Source organism: Amblyomma mixtum, chromosome 10 (assembly GCF_055824585.1).
Source record: "Amblyomma mixtum isolate Tamu chromosome 10, ASM5582458v1, whole genome shotgun sequence".
In the NCBI taxonomy this organism is placed as follows: Eukaryota; Metazoa; Arthropoda; class Arachnida; order Ixodida; family Ixodidae; genus Amblyomma; species Amblyomma mixtum.
In genome coordinates this window covers 23,772,625-23,791,475 of record NC_143021.1, presented here as the reverse complement: position 1 = coordinate 23,791,475, position 18,851 = coordinate 23,772,625, and the positions used below count along the sequence as shown (strand labels likewise).

Below are 18,851 nucleotides of genomic sequence, written 5' to 3'. Positions count from 1 at the left end.
CCGCGTCTTTCGGGCCAGCAGCCGAGCACCATAGCCACTGAGCCACCGCGGCGGCTCATGCCAAGAGGTCTTGTGATGGCGCAACACTCCTACAAATGACACAAAAGTCTTGTGGACCACATGCTCGTGGGCTATGCGGCGAGGCCAACAAAACGGGTAGCGTAAAGGTTTGGGCAAGTTGGTGCGACATGCTCTGGGTAGAATGGCTCTGCAGCGAATGACGCGGACGAAAGAAAACACACAGACAAGCGCCAACCGGAGGATGGCGCAAGTGTGTGTCCGTGTGTCCTCATTTCCTTGGCTGCAAACGCCGAATGTCAAGCAAGCGCCCTTCTATTTTGCTTATGCTCAAAGATTTTAACTCCGGTTGGCGCGTGCGTGAGTGTTTTCTTTCTTTCGTCTACGTCTTTCCTTGCCGAGCCATACTTCCCAGAGCGAAACGGGTGAAAACGACGAAATCACTGCTCCGCGCCTTCTTTAAACAGGCCCATTTTGTCTCCTGCATCATGAAGACGGAGTCACACGTTGTAAAAAGGCGTATTCATGTATACTACGAAGTTACTCCTCCGGGAACGGTTTTCTAGGGTTTCATGCTCGTACTGACTGCGGAAGACACCGGCATGCGTTGGCGCCACCCTGTTGAAAAGAACGACAGAGCCGGTCCCAAAATACAACAGATATTGTTGTCGTCCTGTCGTTACGACAGATATTTCTGTAATATTGCGAAGCTGTCTGTTGTTGTGACCGAACTGGCTCTGTCGTTACAAGAGGTTGCCCAATACTATAAAAAGTCCTGTTGTTACGATAAGAATTTCTGTTGTCAGGTCGCAAAACACAACACAAAAATCTGTTGTGCAACAGAAAATTTTCTGTTGTGTTTTTCGATAGAGCAGGACCGCAGGTTGGCCATGTTGGTTACTCATTTGTGATGGAACAGCGCAATACACCTGGACAAGAGATCAGCGCTTGTCTCCTGTCGCGGTGTTTTGCGTTGTTTCATCACAAACGCGCTGGCGGCCGAATTATTCGGTGGGTGAACCTATACATTTGACCACATGGAGGGCGTTAGGTAAGCGTGTTCAAATGCCGCGTACTACTATAACGAAGCAACGGTTATAAAGATAAAATCGCGGGGCCCCTTGTACTTCGGCATAACGAGGTTCAGTTCTATTATCATTAATTAGTAATTCGCTGTTTGTTTTGTGCAGTGGCCGCATATTTTTTTGGAGGGGCGGTATTAAAACTATCATATGCGTCACAGTTTCTCCAGTGTGATTTCTTGTTCAAGGAAGACCAGGCTCTAGAGAGCTGCCAAATCACATTTTGCCTGCTTTTGCTTGGCTTACACAAAAAAGCAAAAAAAAAACGTAAGGAAAAACTGCAATGAAAAAAAATTGACGAGCAAACTGAGCAGGAATAAAGTTGCTTCTGCTGTATTCGTATCCGTGTAATGTTTCCGCAGTGAACACTAGGGCGCTGATGAATCCATGCTTTCCTGTGATATCCCTTTGAGAGAACTCATCAAGACGCATTCTTTCTTTTTCCTTTATAAAGTAGGCAGCCATTCTTTGCTATTTCACTTCGTAGCGACATCCTATTTTCTTTGTCTCTCATAGTGTTCACGGGTCTTCAGACAGGATATAAACTATGCGTTTTGTGCCAAGTTTTGACGAACATACAGCGGAGCTGTACAGGAATGCAGAAACACTTACCTGCAACAGTGCCATGTTGGCAGCCGCTTGTCGAAGCTGGCTTTTAATACTAGTGAGCCGGTCGAGGTTAACCTGCATGCAGCAGAAACAAGCCGTCCATTACGATCCCGGAGGAAAGGTAGTTTTCTCGCGACAAAAATGCCCGTAACTTGGCAAGTACTGACTGCGGCCTGTGTTTCTTCGGTCGGCTTGACGTTGGCTGTGTGGATCTGAAAAAGGTGTTCGCGTCGGTTTAAGCGCGAGGCAGTGGAATGCTGGCACAATCCGTTGTGGCGGGACAACACTGAAGGCTACTCTAGTTCGTACGCATTGAAAATATATGCTCAGCGAAAAGGGACAGATTCTTTCACGCAAAAGCAGGCAATAGAGGGTTGCGGCAGATTCACGTGACAAACTCCGTGCCACCTGTCGCAAGGAAGACTGAACTGGCCCCTAGATAAGTTTGGATCCCCCCAACCTTCTGAGATCTCAAATGAACTGCGGCTTTTACGCATTGTTTCCGCTCACCAAGCACGCTTTCGTTAAAATGGTTACCTAGGAGATACAGATTTTTCTCAGATGATAGCTTTGATCTTGAGCTTGGCCGAGCGTGTTTTGTTTCTGTTATATTTTTTAACAATGCTGGGAGGAATGTTTTAAGGGTTACTTAGAAGAGGATTAATTACAAATGAAACCGCAGATCTATACTTTAGCGTATGACGCCATTGAACATGTGACCTCACCTACAATTTCCTGCTCTTGCATTAAACTTGATTGTGAGTTCAGAGCACTGCACGGAAATTTGAGCGGGTTGATTCGTACCTGACATAGTTGCAACAGTGCATATGACGACGGACGAATGGAAATACAACACGGTACTATCAGCTGATTGCTTTATTCAGAAAGCACGATTAAATAGGAAAGTTAGCAATATCAAACTAATATAAACACAGCCGTAAGTACAAGGCCCCACTTGGGCAGGACAGCTATGCTCTAGGAGACGAAGCGCGTAGCTCAGTTTTGGTAGCAACCGCTCAGAAGGACCAAACACAGCTTCCTAACACGCAGTCTCACTTTGGTGTAAATTACCTGATGGCGTATCAACGCACAAGTGTCTTATTCTTTTATACTGAGGAAGGCTTCCACCACCTCGCGAGGAGCCTGATTCCTCTTCTTGGAAATAAACTGCGTACTCTCCACATCCGAATGGCAACGGCTGCACTCCCGGCAATGCAAAACAAGATTTCAGCTTGGCGGTTGTTTGGTGCTGTTTTTGAGGCGAAGATTAATGCAGCGTCCATTGTGGCCGATATACTTCTTTCCACAGGAAAGACAGATTTTATAAACGGGCCCCTCGTTGCACGGCAAACACAATTGCTCATGGCATGTGTGACCCCTCCCTTGCTGCCATTTTTCCTCTCGCTACGATATGCCTGCTGACAGCGGCACGGATTTGGCCCGCTTGTTTTCCGCTGTGAAAATAAACTGTGGCGCTGTCAGCAGGCGTGCGAGCCAGAAGAAAAATGGCAACGAGGGAGGACGCCACACATGCCGCAATATAGATGCATTCCCTCGAGTGCTTCGTTGCCTATCGTAAACTCTTGTACCGTTTCAACACAATTCAATATTCCTTTAGACTTCTTGGTATTAATTTTTAGACCCACCGTTCTGCTTTGCTTGTCTAGATATTTGATCATGGTTCGCAAATCTTTCCTGAGTTGTTTAGCAAGGAAATGTCAGTAACGCATCGTAGGTTACAAATCCATTCTCCATTGCCTCTTATCCCCAACTCTTCCCTACCTAGATCACTAGATACCTACAGTTAACATGCGGTGAATAGGCAGAGATCTTGTCTCCCGGCCTGATTCAATTTCTGAGCCAGGTTTTATCACTTCCCCTCGAGCCGTGTCTACATAAATGCCACAGATTGCAGCTTGAGTCAATTTTGAGAGTATGAGCGGATTTTAGAAGGAAAGATTCGACTCTTGGACTACTCCTTTCCTCAATGTTTTTCCACTTTACTTCAAAAAGTCGACTCCAGTCGACTTCTGTGGCATTCATGTAAACGTGGCTTATGGAGGACCGCGGCGGCTGTGCAGCTGTGACAGGTATCGTCCAGTACCATACTGATGCCTCTTCTACCCCCTGATTCCGCAATGCCTGCAAGACTGCAGACGTTTTGACTGAATCAAATGCTCTTTCGTAATCTATGGTGGCATATATACGTAACTGTTACGAAAGCCAGTTTAGAACTTTAATTGACAGAAGTATATATTTAGTCTAATTCTATTAGCGACTGTTTTAGTGAATAACTTGTCAAAAAGGGACAATAAGTTGAGTAGCCTATAATTTTCCAAGTCCTTGATGTCCGTTTTTCTTGGCATTAAAATAATGTTAACGCTGTTCCAAGATTCTAGCACGCCCGAGGTCGTGAGGCATTGCGTGGCAACCTGGCACCTTGTTTTAGCACAACTTCTCCATCGTTCTTCAACAGATCTGTAGTTACCTGATGCTCACTAGCTGCGATTTCCCTCTTTGCATTGCTTCTAAGGCTTTCTTTACTTTCTCTTTCGTTTCTGGCGGGATCTCCAATTCTTCGCCACTACTGCTTCCGTCATTTTCGCCTTCATTATTTCGACTCCTACATTGGCCTGTGCAGAATTCCTCAGCTACTTTACCTATCTTGTCCGTATTTGAGTGCGTGCGTCTGGCTGCTGTTTATGTCTAGCTTCCTAGCTTCCTCATTATCGCTTTTAGGCTACCTGAGCTTTTTGGAGCATGCTCGATTCTCCTTATATTATGCTTCTTTATATCGGTTACCTTGCGCTTGTTAATAGATTTGCTTTGACAGTACTTCTAGTTAAGCACTATATATAGGATTGGAGGCTTTTATGTTTTGACATTTATCTTCTCCCGAGGAAGCTTTTCACCCTACTGTCTAGCTGCGCTGCCCTCTGCTTCTACAGGCACTATCTATAGGATTGGAGGCTTTTATTCTTTGGCGTTTGTTAATCAGATTTATTGTCTCCTGAGAAAAATTTTCACCCTACTGTTTAGCTGCGCTGCCCCTATTTATATTGCGCACTGCGTAATCATAATTATGATACTATCATTCGTCGCTTGAACACTTAAGGCATCATCCTCAGCTGAAGGAGAATATCTGTTCTCTCATTACGTTGTATTAAAATATGCATGCAGCCCGGATACTCACCTATTTCATAAAATCGCTCAGGATCCCCCTTATCGCCATTTATCCTGTTTATCTGTTGCCTACAAGGAGTGACTTTGTGGACCGATTAGGTTGCACGCACGCCTGACCCTAACATAAGTGCAACGAATGGCGGCACGCAGCGCGACACATACTGAACGGCTGGTTTCTACGTCAACAACAGGGCTGATAAAGAGCGCGCATACAGAGGAGGGCGACAAGTTTTCGCCCAGCGAATGTACTGCAGGAAACGTGCATGCCCAAGAGAAAAAAAAAGGTTAATCTCAATCACCTTTCATTTTCGACGAACGGTGTTAGCACTCGTCGCCCTGTACCAAACGGTATGTTCGAGGGATCACATGGGGTGTTGAAAAGAGCAGCGGAGATGGCAGCTCTCCAGCTCTCTACCGCTTCTTTCCACATGCCATGTGATCCGTACGTTATCTGCTCTGCATATTTCTTTTCATGAGGAAAGAAGTGGTGCCATCTTTGCCCAAAGTAATCAGGCTGTGTGGTTTGCTTCTCAGTCGTATAGTGGAATACTTATGTCACTCTTGTAGCTACAAATTTCACATTGATAAAGAGAGCCCTTCTCACTTTTCCAGATATTTTCGCCTTGAGGGAAGCCGTAAGGGATTCACTATGGAAGAGAGAAGCAAACCATGCAGGCTGGAGACTTTTTTTCAGAGTCTGTAACTTGTGTCTCGCTGTATATCAAGGATGGAGCCTTACGTTTGCCCCGTTCGTGGCCTGTGGCCGAATCATGCGCTGCGTCACAATATGGGCAACATTCCAGCCTATCACATGCGCACTCGCTAGGCAGGGTAGGGCAGTAAGCCTTAAGTCTCGCAGTCATCACGGACGACAGTGGGCAGCATAGCATTCTGAGCACATAAAGATCTAAGGTGTATACTGTCGGCGATATGAAGTTTATAAGTGAGGTCACGGTCCTTCATTGGTTTTAGCACAGCATGTCCTGAGATACGTTGTAGAGGAGGCCGAGACAAAGCCATAAATCTCCACCGTGTAGAGCGCAGTCAGGGGGTCGAGCATGCCACACTACGCGGATGCAGCTGGTTGAAGTCCAGTGACGTAGCCAGGGGTCTGTTTTTGGAAAGCTCTTCCGCCCGGCTGCTGCACCCCCCCCCCCCCCCTCCCTTCGCAGTTCATTTTTTTTTTTACTGCGCACGTGCACGCGTGCGACCTTCCGCTGCACTTGACAACGGCGCGCTTCACGAGGAAGTGCTGCTTTCAGAAAATTGAAAATTGGTTTCGAGGAATGAAATGGCGCAGTGACTGTCTCATTTCCCGGCGGACACCTCAGCCACGCCGTGAGGGTAGAGAGGAAGGTTTAAGTGAAAGGAGAAAGAGAGAAAGAGGGCCGCAGTGGAGGGCTCCGGAATAATTTCGACCACTTGAGGACCTCGCCGTCATCGAAACGCTGCCGCTGTGGTCGAGTTCGAACCCGGGCACTCCGACTTAGTAGCTGTACTTGTGTAGCAGTACCTTGTGCACGCTATACGTGCGTGAGTATCAGCCGTCACAGGCATCGCACGGTCCTGTGCCTTCACACATAAAGCCTTTAGACAAAGTGTGCCAGAACAGAGAGCCGTCACTGTTTGTATGCGTGCCAGAAATTTATAGTCAGGTGCTATCGTTTTTTTTTGTCAAAGGAATGGCAAGTTCATTATATTTCCGGTGGATAACAAGGAAGAGCTATGTTGTGCAACGAAAAGTTAGCTCTGCGAAACGTTCAATTTTACACCGCGCCGTAAATACTACCGCAACAGCCTGTAGCTAAAAGAGGCAAACACAGCGGAGGTTGTGCGGCCAGAATGAAGCAGGAAGCTTTGCATACATGCGGTCTAGCAGCTGCAGCACGGTCAGAGAACAGATGCGACCCCATTAGAAAATAGAGCTTGCTAGGGCAAGCTACAGAGCAAAAGATATGCCGTGTAGTTTACAAACGACTTTGTGAGACAGGCACAGGTGACCCGAAGCGACAGAAGGCGATTGTTAGGCAGCGCCATCTATATCCGCCGCGCCATGAGCGGCGTCAAAAAAAAAAAAAGAAATCAAGCTAAACTTGCGACTTCATCGAGTGCACTGTGTCGCTTCGTTGATCAACTGCTGCTGGAATTTAAGCTGGACGTCAGAAACGCAGCCGTCATTTGTCAGGCTAGCGCTCATGTCTGCGTCCAAGCACTCTGTAACAGCTGCGATAGGCTGAAACAGCTACGCGTAGCTGCAATGCAGGCTGAATTGCTCGAGCACGCCCTCTGGCCGGGGAGGTGCGTACCTGTGTGCTCATGCGCGCCACGAGGGTCATCTCGAGGTTTCCGTTGAGGCCCAGAAGGGGTGGGATCAGCACGAACAGCTCCCGGTACGCCGAATATACGGGCCAGTCCTGCAGACGGAACAGTGCGCAGTCCATTAGGTTCCGCTTCCTTGGACAAACCCATAGACATGTACATACACGTTACGAGTAATTGATTACCTGCATTAAGTTACATTTGCTTCCAGTTTTGTAATGCATTGATTAATTTTTGTGAGACGTTAAGTGCTCGGTAATATAATTATTTTTCAAAGTTTGATTACTGGCAATCTGTTGCAGTTTTTTTCCGAAAACGAGTTGTACCCAATGGTGCGATTTCGAGAAGCTTCATCATCATCATCAACCTGACGCCGCCCACTGCAGGGCAAAAGCTTCTCCCACGTCTCTCCAATGAACCCTGTCCTTTGCCAGTTGCGCCCACCGTATTACCGCAAACTTCTTAATCTCATCCGCGCACCTAACTTTTTGTTACCCCTTGCTACGCTTGCCTTCTCTTGAAATTCACTCCGTTACCCTTAAGGACCAGCGGTTATCTTGCCTCCGCAATACATGCCCTGCCCAAGCCCATTTCTTCCTCTTGATTTCAACAAGGGTATCATTCACCCGCGTTTGTTCCCTCACCCACTCCGCCCGCTTAAACGTTGCCAGGTTCAGTTTCCAATGGCAGTGTGTCCGAAGCCATAGATTCTTAGCACCCCCTGCGTCGAGAAGCTTCACTCGATGGCAAACACTGTGTAAGTGCCAACAGAAACGATGCCACCGATCATGATTTTTTCACACCACCTCACAATGACAGCCAGTTTAAAAGGTGGGTGGAGATGCTGCGCCGCAACGTGTAATGCTAAGTTCCCTCACTGAAGACCGATAACGGTCGAGCTGCGGAGAAGCTGTGCGCGTGAGGATGTCCGCACACGCAGGCCCGAGCGGTCCTCATTGGACTAGGCCCGTGTTTTGTGCTTCGTATTTTGCATTTCACTACGACGGCGCAGAACAGTGTCATGTTTAGCGAGCATGGCGTTTGTCCCCTGAGAGCGCGAACAACAACAAAGCATGGCGCTTTGATTGACTTCGAGGTGGTGCGTAAGGTATTCGTATGTTAAAGCAGGGTACTTCCCTCAGGCGCGTACATCGAGATACTCTTGAGTGTCGCTACTGATGTGTTCGCAAAGAAACGTGGGGGAAAAAAACGAAAATTTCGAAAAACAACTAATGAAAAAAAAAACACTAACGTATATACTGCAACAGACCATAGATCGAGCAAGTCTCACCAGCATACTCTTGTCACTGCATATTCCTGCTCTGCTAACGCATGATCACATAAAACCAGCAGCAGAGAAGAAACAGACACAAGAAAGACACACACAGACATGGATGAGGCTGCGTGTTTCTCCCTTGTGCCTGTTTCTTCCCTGCTGCTAGTTTTAAGTGATCATGCACCAACTAGCTCAACAATCCACCTTATTGATGCTAAAGCAAAGTGGTTAAAAAGTAACGTAATAGGGATCGATAATTTCTCTGTAACTGTTCAGCTACTTTTCGTAGGCTGTAATGGACCCCTGAAATCAGTTGCATCTCACGTGAAGTAATCTAACCAGTTATTCGTTTCCGTAGTGTCTAAAAGACCAGAAAAACGTACTTTGGCCAGATTTCTCACGAGGACACGACGAAGTCTGATTGGAGGTGCATGCCAGTGTTACGACTAGCGTTCGGAAAAGTGTGGGAACGGACTGGCGCGTAATTAATTTTCGTTTCATTTTCCACCTACCAAGCGCTTACACCTTCCTTTTTTCTTTATTTTCGTCGCATGTCAATGCCAAGTAACGGGCTTTCACTCCCGAATCGTGTGAAAAAAAAAAAACCGTCAGGGAGACGACGAAAGGCTGCGGAGGTCATTCCAGCAAAAAAAAAAAGAAAACAAAAAAACATGGCTCTGCCGTCATTCACCACAGTTCACTGGCACGGTCAAAACTTTCTGCTGCAATCTTTCTCTCAAAATTGTTTGCCAGGAAATGTTGCCCTGGCAACAAGAAGAAAGAAGAAAGAGACGCACGACGCAAAATATTGTCTCGTTTGCGAGATTTCACTTGTTTTTGGTGGCAGGCGACGTTTGTATCAAACTACGCTCTCGTCCTTCGACATTTTAATTTGAGCAGCGATGCGTTAGGGCGCGCAATGGACAAGCCACGAGGATGTAGCCATGATACTGAGTACTTTCGATGCCCGCGCTGTGCAGTTTGCAAAATGACCGCTGGCACTCCGCGTGTGTGGTGCGCACCTGCTGCTCTGGACATCTTTTAAATTGAGAAAAACTTTGCGAGAGATGCACAGCATGAAAGGAACGAGACCGAGAGCCACAAGAACTGGTGCTGTGTCTCTTGTTGTTGAGTCTCGTTCCTCGCACAAACTAGTCCAAGCTGTTACCCTTGCGAGGAAAGGCCATGAAGTACAACCGACAACACGAAGAACGTCATCGACTGCGTTGTTTGCGACAAGGCTGGTTGCCTATTTTCGCGCAGCATACTCAGTGCTGCAGGGCAGAGTGACACAGCCCTGCACCGTTATTCAGGCAGGCTGTTGGGAGAAGGCCGAGCAGTGACGGTCCGAGGTGCAAAGGAAGCCTCAAGCAACATCGCGAGAAATTGAGCGCAATTACCATGTGGTCCTTTCGCACTACCCTTTAAGACGGATCAGATTGACGTTCCATAAACTCAGGAAAATCGGTCGATGCCAGTACTGCATGAGCAGTTTGCCAACGGACACTTTTGCAACAGATGGGAGACGCTGACTTCTCCATGCAAGGAACGTAGATTAACTGGCCGACGACTTATAGCTCTGCTACACTAGCGTCAGGCCCGGACGAAGAGGAATGCCAAGCAGGAAAGTATGGGAGTACAGGGAAGTGAAGTTCCCGGTAATTACATTCGGGAAGCCTCATGTTGGGGATGCTTTCCAGTCGGCGCCGAAGAGGAATAATGTCAGGACACCGGTGGAAGAGGTGAAAGAGAAGAGCCTCACTACAGGTGCGACAAAAGTGGATAGTAAGTCCGCTGTCATACTTAGGAAGGTAATGCTTTTGAAGGCAATTTTCTACAACTGTAGTGGATGGCACTATCATCATCGTACAGCCATTATGGGCGTCAGAAAAGCTAGTGCCATTTGTACGAGTGTGGAATAAGGTTGACTAATTCCGAAGCACAGCAACCTTTTTCTTGGTTCCCTTCAACGGTTTCATAAACTGTACACTTCGCATATAGTCTTTAATTCTCCACAGCGCATACAAAATGTATGGACGGAAAGAAAAACGCCACAAAGAGCTTTCCGTCTGTCTCTTTCGTGCGCGCTGCTGGGAATTGAAGCATGTACAACCAACTAGCCCAGCATTCATCTTCGTATAGAGTAATGCATTCATCCGCTGGTATGTGGAATTCTTTTGTTTGCTTTTTTTTTCGAATCAAAATGAAAAGGAGGTCACCTTCTCCATCTTCAGCATTATTGCGTCATTGGGGTTTTCGTCACAGCTATGCGTAATGGAAGAGGTGGGGCTAAAACATGGAAAACTCCGCAAAAGCGGGGGCATTCGTGAAAGAAAACACGCGGGTGACAGCGCACTCACCTTGACGTGGTCGAGCAGCAGGCTGGCGGCCACCGATCCCATGCCTGCGAGAAGGAAGGGCAAGAACACCTGCGCGCATGTGACCCACAGGCTCTCGGACTTCTCGGGCTCCTCCTCGCCCTTGACGTCAAGCCGATCGCTGGAGCCGCCGCTACCCGCGAGGACCACGTCTCCCGCAGCCGGCAGGTCGTCCGCGGTGTTAGACAACGCCAGGGGCAGCTCGATGATGGCCACGCCTCCGTCGGTGGTCGCCACGGAGGAATCCTTGCCGCCGCGCATGTTGGGCCGCTTCTCCAGGAAGCCCACGCGGCAATGGCTGGCCGCCAGGGAGAGCATCTCGTTGGCCGCCTTCCTGCGAGCAGTGGACAGGCACGTCTCACGCGGGGGCTTTGGGGCAGCTGCGAGAGCAGCAGCTGTTCCATGCTTGCTGATGTCACAGCTGATGTGACGCCAAACGTTTGTCACGAAGAGCCGCGCTCTGCGCCGCATTGGCTTGCAAACTGTCATCTGACGCCATGGATAAATACATAATGCATATGCACATCACCTCCCTGCCACAACTGCCCCGACGCGGTGGCTCAGTGGTTACGGCGCTCGGCTGCTGACCCGAAAGACGCGGGTTCGATCCCGGCCGCGGTGGCTGAATTTCGATGGAGGCGAAATTCTAGAGGCCCGTGACTGTGCGATGTCAGTGCACGTTAAAGAACCCCAGGTGGTCGAAATTTCCGGAGCCCTTCACTACGGCGTCCCTCATAGCTTGATTTGCTTCGGGACGTTAAACCCCAATAAACAAATAAACCAATCCCTGCCACAACTGCATTCGTAACCTGTTTACCATTCGACGTGGTTGCAAAGAGCAGAGAATGGCAAGTTGCGACTTCGGACCGCAATAAGCGCGAAGTCACATTGGACCACGGAGTCAACGTACATAAATAAGCTACACTAGCTATATAACCTAACGCCCAAGCTAAGGACTCGCCCACGTGGTCGAACTCATACGTTTGAGGGGTTGCGAAGTAAAAGAGTGTTGTAGCAATTGAGACTGACACAGATGTTTCCTTTGCACACATAAACATCTATTTTGGTGGGTTAGTGCACGTCCCATCTGCAAAAGCGTTTGCGTTTCTGTCAGCCTTTTTACAAGCTTGTTTCTCTGTCGTTGCCATGAGACCATATGACAGGCAATTTGACTTTTCATGGTGCCTTCATGTACTATTCTGCGTGTTTTAACGCGGATACACTTCAACGAAGGCAGTGTGTCCGTCCAGTGCTTGGAAAAAGGCTGCAGTCTATCTCCGTCTAGAGTAGGTTTGGTTTATGGGGTTTAACGTCCCAAAGCGGCTACGGCTATGAAGGACGCTAAGCGGAGGGCTCCAGATAACTTCAACCACCTGCGGTTCTTTAACGTGCACTGACATCGCATAGCACACTGGCCTCTAAAATTTCGCCTCCATCGAAATGTGACTGCCGCGCTCAGGATCGAACCACCGTCTTTAAGGTAAGCAGTCGAGCACAATAATCACTGAGCCATCGCGGCGGCGTCTCAAGAGTAGGAGTAAACGTGAAATTAGCCCTGATAGCGCTTGCACAGTCAGTGTGCTTACTAGCGGGAAGCTTATTGTGGTGATTTTGCACTGCGTTTGTCACCGCAACTTCTGCATGTTTGAATCCAAGCATGGCGCCTATGCTGGCGGCGGACAACTCCAAGAAATGATTTTTGAAGAAATGAAAGCTGCAGCGATCACCTATTAGCTTATTCTGTTCCTCATTTCACAATTCATTCCCCCAGGCCACTTTTTCGTAACATTTCGCTTCCCAGTTGGTTCTTACGCCCTGCTGCTATCGGTAGCGGGTACCTATGGCGTCAACGCAGATAGCTAGCTGCCAATGTGTTTCGCCAGTTTAGGTGACAAAGACGATGCTGACAAGTGACTGAAAAGGAAGAGAAGGGACAGGCAAATGAATCCCTACAAAATACTTCTGACCTCAGTTGCTTCTTCTGGATTGCCTTTTAAATGCACGTGTCTGACTGGGAATGAGCATTATGTGTGGCAAGCTTTCCCACGCCTTCAAAGATCTATTTTGCGAATCGTAAGGCAGCTCGCTTATCGACGGGATCACCAACAGCGGCGTGCCCCAGAATAGGGAAAAGTTACAACTTAACACAGTTTCCCACATCATTTGTGGAGCTACAAGCAATATTAGCACCGAGCAGAGTTGGAACCGTGCATTTAGGTGCTCTAGAGAAAAGTATGCCGAACGCCGAATGGGCTGGTCAGAGAGGATATACAGGCTGACCCCCTTTGGTTGCACTTAAGCGCACCAGCTCACATCTCGGCGACTACTGCACATTAGTGAGTACACATCGCGTAGCATCGTGCCAAGACAAGTCCGTGTCCCTGCGCGTTCAAATACATTCGAGTGCAGATTTCTTCGCGTGTAATTATGGAACAAGAGTGTCGTTTAAATTCTGCACATGAAAAGTTCTTAAGTCCTAAATATAACGCGGTTCGTGGTCTGGTTGTGCATTTTTTCGCTGTTTAGCATTTCAGGTAGCGTAGAAAAATGACGTAACGCTTTCATGACGCCGAGGTAGGGAAGGCTGGATGGCAGACATCTTCTAACTAAAGAAGAAGCTACTCTCCGAAACCTATCCATCACTGAACAGCAATAGCATATTTTTCAAAGCATCGCAGATTATGAAAAAGATGTCCTGGTGTTGTTTTCCACTCTGGGATCACCCTTCGCTACTATAGGACTGTGAACTGAGCTACTAATATTTGCCAATCGTGGCCGCATTGAACGAGAAGTAAAATAGGACGAATAGACGTGCAGTGCACTTCGAGGAATCCCCTTAGCCCAAGTTGGCATCCCCTCAGGAATGCCCAAGTTGGCATAAGTGCTTGCTACCGACCTCCTTTGTAAAGGACGCAGACAACAATGTCAAGCAGACCTACATCTAATTGCCTAATTTTAATGAAAAATAAGCTAATTTCTCTGAAAGCGTACTTTCTACAGCTAGAAGCCAAAAGACTAAATACCGATACGGGCCCAAGGCCGGTCACGCGGGACAAGTGTGATGACGCCCAGTTGCTCTTGTTTCCGAAGCTTTTAGGTTAAACCACGCCGGCATCTACTTCTCGCCAGTCAATAATTCCCTCGACGCAATCATTAACGTCACGAATTAATGTCACGTTATCACTAGGCCACGAGACGCGATGAGAGCCGAACATTATAAGTGCGAAATTTCTTAGAATATCAGCATGCTTCTATGCCCAGCGGATCACAATAGGGCCACAAGAATAAAAACAATTGAGTTTTACCAGGAGCAAAAACTATGCCCATGGACGTACCTTCAGTGCTCCTTCAAGATATATATCCATTAAGCCCTCGGAGTATGTTAGAGTGGAAGAGGCAGAAAAACAAATGCTGAAAACCTAACAGAATCACGCAATGGACAAATAAAAAAACGGTGCGCGTAACAGCACGCACAAATATATATCAAAGATGTGCATACAGGTTTGTGGCTACGGACGTAAGTATCTGAACAGACGCAGCCACAAAACACGCTAAAATCCAAGGAATATAAGCAGCTAAAATAACGCGACACGACGAAAGAAGGGAGAAAGACATAAAAGTAAGTACAACCTAAATAAAATTAGTGAATGGTTTGGTCGTTTCGTCAGGGTACCATGAGAGGGTACGGCTTTGAAAAGAATGACAATATATCTCACCTCCTGGCGAGGTGAACATTTAACGGTGATATATCTTTATCAGACATCACGCACATTATAATGCACATTTGTATATTGTGCAATTCTTAAAAAAAGCTTCACTTCTGCAGCCTCAGGGCCATTTAAAGTCAGAGAGTACTCAGTGTGCTTCCACGTAGTCAGCTTTTCAAGAACTGCGTAACATTAGGGGTGCTCTGAAGAGCCTTCCAAATGGGTTAATTTTTCTGAACCAGATTTCTGCTCTTACCGGTCGAATAGACCACCAGACGCGCATGCTTTTGAATGAAATTTCTTGTAATTTTCATTGAATTATGCATTGAGTAGTGAATGTATTTAACCTAATATACGCCATAAAACGTTGCTGCATGTAGCCCTAGAGGCCCGTAGCTGAGATCATAGAGAAATTTCATAAAGAAAGAACTATTAGACCTACGCGGCAAGCTTTTGTGCATACATACACGGGACCATCGAGGCTTAAAATTTGCGTTTGGATTAACGCTGGAAGGCGGAACATTTGCCTGGGTCTCGGGAGGTTATAGAAGAGATATGAAAGAAGGTGAAGTCTAGCGCAATTCCACTGCGCAACTGTGGTGACAGGTCATACGAAAGGTACAGAAGATGGATACTTTAAGGTAGTGTCGAAGGAGGTAAGATAAGGGTTGTATTTTTACACCAGATGATAACTGATTGCTGCGATGTGTAAAATGCACTGAGAAACTCTGTACATGTTCATACTCATTTGGAGCTTCTTGATGAGCCACACCTAGCTATAGTTTCACACTGATTAAGTGTACTTGGCGCAGGGCAAACTTACGTTACGCATTACCAGGTATTACTATTTTTATATTATAAGCGAATGAAAAAAATACCGTTTCATGTAACTGAACATGGTATTTATTTTTCCTGTTACGCAGTCCACGTGAAACACAATAAAGACGTTTTAGGAATCCGTACACAAGGAATGAAGATTCAAGAGGAACGATGAGATAATGCATAAAGAAAAATTAATGCCTAAGTGACACTTTGTATCTCACACAGAGGTAAATTCCATTTTATCGAAATTATAACAATCAGGAGTATAAATACTCATCGATGTAGCCTCTGTTAGTGTTAGCATGATGTTGGCAGAGTGCAGTAGGAAAGTTGCCACATTTGATATCAAGAAATACGACGCAAGACGCTAGCACCTGCTACAAGCAACTTGACGGTAGTGCAGTCGCATTATCTCCCGCAAGACGCGCCGATCTTCTTTGTGGTACGATCACATCACCATCAACTGCACCAAGAACGTTGCCGTTTTGTGTTATTTTCAGCGTGGTACATTCAGAAAAATAAGTGCGGCGTACATCGCTTCAGTTAAGATTATTGTTTTCCTCAAACGTACGGACACAATGGCTATTTTGCGCTGTTTCACACATTGTGCACGCTGAAAGCAAAAGGTGTGACTCACATTTCCACATTAATAGTCACAGTACGAAGGCACTGCAGAACAGCTAAAAATAACGTGTTTAACATTAATTTTTTTGTGCATTTTTGAAGAATATGAAAAATGACGCCAAGGAAATCGCGTGGAGCATTTATTTCCCTTGTTGGAATCCCCTGAACTAAGCAACCAAAGGACGTCCGGAGTGTGTGGTCTGGGTTCCCGCAGATGGTCGCATACATTGGAAAGTGTCAGCAACAGCTTTGTTGCCGCTTTCTTCGCAAGGCCACATATTTAGTGAGAGTGATGATTCACCTGACAAAGCACAACTTTGGCCATCATAGAAGCAGAGAATTCCAAAATGGACGCTACGCGCGTTGCCAAGGAAGGCAGCCACACTGCAGGTAACGAGACTATTCCAAGTGCATCAAGTTTCTTTAACCCATTACCTGAATCAGCCTGCACTGTCGATACACGCGGACTTGGCAAACCATACATCAAGATGCTGCCGAAAAAGCTGGCACGCATACTCTGTCCTTCGTAAAAAGGAGTGTATATATAGGTGTGGCGCTATGCGATATTGACAGCGGCAAACAACAGACTTAGTACTCAGTTGCAGCTGTTCGATCCTACACGTAAGACCTGCTTTCATTGCGACACGTGCTACCATATGTTTTGGCTAAGATGCTCTAGGCTTGCATTGTTCTCACGTTTTCTACAGCGACGATGGAGCATGCAGTTGCAGCAAAAACTGAGCGGTGTGCACTGGCGCCTGACAGGGTCGAGCGAGTAGACCCACTGCAACGGCACTAAGCTCCCCCCGCAGCCGCCGCTGACTGCGCTGGCGCCGCGCATCCCTCACCGTGTGATCTCGTCAGCAGTGATGACGCGCGGCCGCGCCCAGAAGCCCGTGGTCGTCGCTGCGGGGCTCCCGTTGCGCTGGTCGGTAGCCGGCATGGCCTCCCAGCGCCACCGCCGGCTCCCGCGCCTCCCCCCGGAGGGCACGTCCTCTTCGTCTTCTTCGTCTCCGCTCAGCGGGATCGGCGGCCCGGACCGCGGGGCCGCAGCAGCAGCGAGCGCGCCGGTTCAGCGGCTGGCATCGGGCACCTCCTGGTCGCCTGGTCCAGACGCTGCTGCCACAAGGACACCTCCTCCGGGTACGGCTGGGAAGCGCGCGCGCGCACCGCTCCTTGAGCCAGAATCAGCCGACACTTTCGTCCGAGCGTACACGGGCGTGTAAAAAGCGACACACGGTCGCACTGTCGTCGGGTCGACATCCTGGTTCAGTGCCTCGCATCTCGACTTCCCTTCTCCGGTGCGTTCTAGAGACAGTTTTACCTGATGCTCGGTGACCCTCCAGATGCAGCGGGCGGCGGCTGCTCGACGACTCTGCGCGCTCTACTCGCTCGCCGACTTGCGTGATGTTTGCTTTGCTTTTCCCTTCTTTCACGCAGCGGCCAACAAAGGCGGTCTGAGCTTACTGCGGCCGACGCGGGCGTTCAGGCGTGGCCGGCATGGGCGAGGGAGGCTGGAGTCACCGCCGCATTTCGCCTTCGTCGTTTTCCCTCGGCGGAACGGCGTTTCCAGGCCAGCTGAGTGCGCTTTCGGTCTTGAGTCTGCCAGACCGGATCGTGCACGGTTTCCTCACAGTGTAGCCTTTGTTCGCCCCGCCCTGCACTCTCTCTCTACTTCGGCCCATCGGGCTTCTCTTCCGGTGGCGCGCTGCCGACCACCGTTCACCTACTTCTTTCGGCATGGACGCTGGCGTTTCCGTGACCTCGAACGCGTGGAAAATCGGTTCGGGCGGTGATGGACGTCAGAGCGATCGCATGCAAAACTCCTTGCCGGCGCCCGCTCGAGTCAAGCGATGCCACGTTTTCGACAGGACGTCGAGTCGAACGGGTTAAGTAGGACGCAGTAGAATGGGCACTTTCATGACACCACAGAAGGCGTCTATTACGTGACTTCAAAGTGCAACGCTGTTCTGTGTGAACTGCAATAGGGAAGTGACAGACATAGCTTGGAAAAGCCTTCAGGAATACAGCAGCGGAATCAACGGATGTAGGAGTACAAGGAAAGTATGCAGCGAGAACAGCTATAGAAGCTCGCTGAATACGAATTTCTCAGCACTGTGCCGAGCTGATCGCAATCGCAGCAAGCGAGCGTCTCATCCCAAAAGGTTTGCCGCGCAGAGGTAGTTTGTCCTGTGCCGGCGGCAGGCTGGGGAGAAAGTCACCTAAAACTGGGAATGCGTTGCGGCCACATGATTGCCTGACCGCGTGCTGGCTCATTTATACAGCGGGAGTGCCATTTATTTTCTGTTGTTTCCTTCCTTACGTTGCCGTCCCGTGTCACAAAGAATCAAGTTGCGGCAATTTTAGGCGTATTAAGAGAGTCATCGCAGCCCTCAATGCCCCCAGCAAAACCTCGGAGTTCTCACTGTGGATACTGCTGTGTTATGATTCTGAGATGATTCACGTACTGACAAGAAATCGTTGTTTTTGACCAGCTTGCAACTTACAACGCGGCCTGTTGAAACAGTGAGTTGTTTAGGATTTGTGTTTAGGGCATACATTCATGAAGGCGGAGGCTCTAGGGATGCCTAACACTTAACTCAGTGCATGGCATGGCTTGTGGTGCTCAACAATGAACATGAGTTTTTTAAGTGTCGGAAAGACTCTTCACTATGATAATGTGTTATTAAAGAAAAGAAACTAAAAGCGAACAACAACAAGAAAGCCGCGACCAGTACCGAACTTTGCTGGTTTAAAAAAAAGCATAGAGAAAAACCCCTTTACGACATTGTCTGAAGCGATATTGTGCCGACATCTGACTAGCATCTCTTGT

At 48.1% G+C, this 18,851-nt stretch overlaps 1 protein-coding gene across 7 annotated transcripts in view; it reads right to left on the bottom strand.

Annotated features, from left to right (window-relative positions):
- The window catches only part of LOC149325360 (solute carrier family 41 member 1-like), a 152,062-nt gene that overhangs the window by 12,357 nt on the left and 120,854 nt on the right, over window positions 1–18,851 (bottom strand). For 3 of the 7 annotated variants that reach the window (XM_089563780.1, XM_089563786.1, XM_089563785.1), the window contains exons 2-4: window positions 10,848–11,199; window positions 7,199–7,306; window positions 1,713–1,784 (exon numbers count right to left, since the gene is read on the bottom strand). In XM_089563780.1, the coding sequence (XP_089419906.1) occupies window positions 1,713–1,784; window positions 7,199–7,306; window positions 10,848–11,199 (532 nt within the window). Of the gene's footprint in view, window positions 1–1,712; window positions 1,785–7,198; window positions 7,307–10,847; window positions 11,200–16,866; window positions 17,168–18,851 lie in introns of all 7 variants that reach the window. The other 4 variants (XM_089563784.1, XM_089563783.1, XM_089563782.1 and 1 more) reach the window with 3 other exon arrangements.